The following is a 2,972-nucleotide window of genomic DNA, read 5'->3' on the forward strand; positions in this document are numbered from 1 at the left end:
GACATGGAATAATAATTACAAAAAAATATTTTTTAACTTTGAAAGATCGCCTCACTTCCCTTAAGTTTCCATTTCAACCAAACATAGTTCCCTAAACAAGTAGGGGATCTGAAGCAAAATACATTCCATTATAGCCTAAAGTACACCACCTTTTTAGCATCATCATCCACCAAAGGGATCAGCTCATCACTAGGAAACTCCATAGGGCTGATAACTAATTCCTCCAAAGAAGAAGCAAATGAAGCCATATAATCAGTTGATTTGTTCATTTCCCTCTAAATATGCTTAAATTCTATTTTGGACATCTGATCAACTTGTAATAAAATTTTGCTCTTAATAAGTTGAATATTCCATGGTTCCTTAATCTTTCCATTGAGGATATCCACTGCTATCATGGAATCTAACCGAATGAACACGGGTGGCCCTTGTTGTCATGAATGATTCCTCCATAAATTGCCTTATCTTGAGATACTCACATGCAAGTTTACAACCACCTAACGTATTATTCACCCAATGACTACTTTTATTTCTTGCATTACCTCGCATGTTGAGAGCAGTGGTGCCCATCGAATTCCATATAAATACGACTAAAAAAAAAAAAAAAAGATCACATGTACAAATCATGGAAAATAATAAATTACATTCATCTCCCAATATAATATATTTTCTAATGACAAATACATTGCTTCGAGGGAACACAAGTAAGATACCAAAAATAAAAAGTACACTTATGTTTTTTGCCCTTGCTTTTCCTTATAATTATATCAAGTTGCAGTAGGGCTAAAATCAATCTCTCTCTCACTCTCACCAAAAACTCTTTTCCTTCAATACCCATTGCCTTGATTTCAACAAAGCTTGCGATGAGGTATCAATAACTGACCTAACTATATTTCTAACTGATTTCCTATCCATTATTACATATATAAGAAGGTCTAGCGGGTACTAAAATAGCAACCTCAGCATCAAGGGCCACCCAACTTCTTTGCTCGTCTAGATCTGAAAAAGAAAAAATTGAAAAGAAGATATTGTACAAGTTCAATGATTCATCCACCAACCAACCTGGTCAGACCAACCTGGACCAGACCGGACCAGAACTCCTCCTAGAACTGGCCACCTTCGAAGGTCTGACCAAATTGCCAACCGGCTGGGACAGCATTGTAGCTAGTGACGGTTCGGCCATCACTGGTGGTGACCTGGAAGGAGAGACTCTCGCCGTTGAGGTAAGAGTTGCTCTGCCAGTTCTGTCCCCAGTTCCTTGACATGGTTTGCCACCCAGTTTTGGACCCTTTGATCGACACTGCATGGATGTCTCCTGCACCTGCAACGTTGGTGATCAATACCAAGTTGAAGTAAGAGTGGCCGTTAATTGTGAACCTTATTCCTCCCTTCTTCACACAGGACACCCTGCATAAACATCCACAACCCTACACATCAGCATTCATTCATCATTTGTAGGACCCAATAAAGAGGAAAACAATTTGGTGCTACCCAGCTTACAAAACCTTTTTTTTGCGAAAGTAGGTCAAGTCCTATGGAGCTTATCCGCACAGATGGAATCTATTCAATAATTAACTTTGTGGTGGATTTAATCTATGTGGATCAGCCCGAGAATCTAATCCATGTTACCTTTTTGTTATCGAGCTTGCAGACAAAGAAATGGAAGATTCACTTCACTTTTGGTTCATAAATATCTTCCTACTTTTAAAAATATTTCGAGATTTCATTTCTTTGATCGCTAGCTTAGGTAACAGGATTTTTTTTGTCTTGTAGCAGTACTTATTCTATAGAAGGGGAGGAAGTAACTCGAGACCTCCCAATGAGCATGGACTTAGTGCTCCACAGTTTCACCAATTGTGCTATGCAGTTGTAGTTAATAGCATGAAAGTTATTCCAACCCAGGTAGCAGCAAAATTTCAAAGTAAGTAGTAACCTTCTAAAGGCAACGGGAACGATTCCCGCACGGTATTGAGCAATCTGGAGAAAAGCTGGCTCAGCCATGTCGAAATGCTGGAGAGGAGGATTGCACCATCCACCATTATCGTTAGATAAAGCCAAGTTGGGAGGGCAAAAGTTGGTGGCAGTGACTGTAATGGTTCCGGGGAGGCACCATTTGGGATCAGAATCACATCTCATCTCATAACAAGAACCACAACTCAAGCCATTGTTGAACAGAGCAGTGCTTAGAGCTACAGTGTTAGTGCCGTATCCTTGGCTGTACAAGTTCCCATACCCACAAGCTCCTCCTGATATTAAACACCAAAACCAAACAGTCAATATATAGAAATGGTTTCTGAAAAGAATTATATGAAGAGAAATAAATGAAGCTAACCCATTGTGCCGGAAGCATCACCACCACCGTAGAAGGTGGCGTGGCCGCTCTCCCAACCTCCATAGTCTCCATAAGTTCTTTGTAAGGAGAAGCAGAAGAGAGAAGAGAAGAAGAGAAGAGAACAAATAGTTATGGCCATTGTGATGAGAAACAGAGGAGCTGAAACAGGGGAGAAGAGATATAGAGAGAGAGAGGAGGCGGCTTTGGAGGTAGGAAGGAGGAGGAGGTGAAGGTGTGGATTTATAGAAGAGTAAGGGATGGGTTTGGGCCCACGGGAGAGATAAAAGTAGCGGTTCTGGCTTTCGAAGTGGGCCCTTTGATGAGAAGGCCAAAGCCCACGAAATGGAGTTTGAAACATTTAAGTAATCAAAGCAAAATCAATTGCACATGCAAATGCTTCTAACTGGAAAGCCAACCGGATACGTCCAATGGGCCCCAGCCCGCACATGCGTCTCCCAAGATTTCTTCCTTTTTTTTATTATTTTTTCTGATAATTCTTTTTAATTTATTATTTCCGCCGAAATATTGAAAATGACTTTATTTATTTCTTCATATTATTCTTTTATTAATTTCTAGTTATTCTTTCTTTTTTGGGACCGACATGTCATTCCGGGAAATCTTACGTGTCTTTAAGTGGGCTGAC

The 2,972-nt window shown here is 40.1% G+C and overlaps 1 protein-coding gene across 1 annotated transcript; it reads right to left on the reverse strand.

Moving 5' to 3' along the window:
• Nucleotides 1–620: 620 nt before the first annotated feature.
• On the reverse strand, nucleotides 621–2,540 carry LOC122070001 (expansin-A2-like). Its single transcript, XM_042634105.1, has 3 exons — nucleotides 2,330–2,540; nucleotides 1,931–2,243; nucleotides 621–1,404 (listed from the first exon to the last, which is right to left on the reverse strand). Exons 1-3 carry the CDS (start codon nucleotides 2,466–2,468, stop codon nucleotides 1,101–1,103), a joined length of 756 nt encoding a protein of 251 aa, XP_042490039.1. The 5' UTR covers nucleotides 2,469–2,540; the 3' UTR covers nucleotides 621–1,100.
• Nucleotides 2,541–2,972: the final 432 nt, after the last annotated feature.

The sequence above is a fragment of the Macadamia integrifolia genome, unplaced genomic scaffold (genome assembly GCF_013358625.1).
Source record: "Macadamia integrifolia cultivar HAES 741 unplaced genomic scaffold, SCU_Mint_v3 scaffold805, whole genome shotgun sequence".
In the NCBI taxonomy this organism is placed as follows: domain Eukaryota; kingdom Viridiplantae; phylum Streptophyta; class Magnoliopsida; order Proteales; family Proteaceae; genus Macadamia; species Macadamia integrifolia.

Excerpts from the sequence above, each read along its gene's own strand:
- LOC122070001 (XM_042634105.1), bottom strand. The coding sequence starts at position 2,468 with ATGGCCATAACTATTTGTTCTCTTCTCTTCTTCTCTTCTCTCTTCTGC. Across the intron at positions 2,244-2,329 it reads TGATGCTTCCGGCACAATGG|GAGGAGCTTGTGGGTATGGG; the intron begins GTTAGCTTCATT and ends GTTTAATATCAG. Across the intron at positions 1,405-1,930 it reads GTTCCCGTTGCCTTTAGAAG|GGTGTCCTGTGTGAAGAAGG; the intron begins GTTACTACTTAC and ends ATGTTTATGCAG.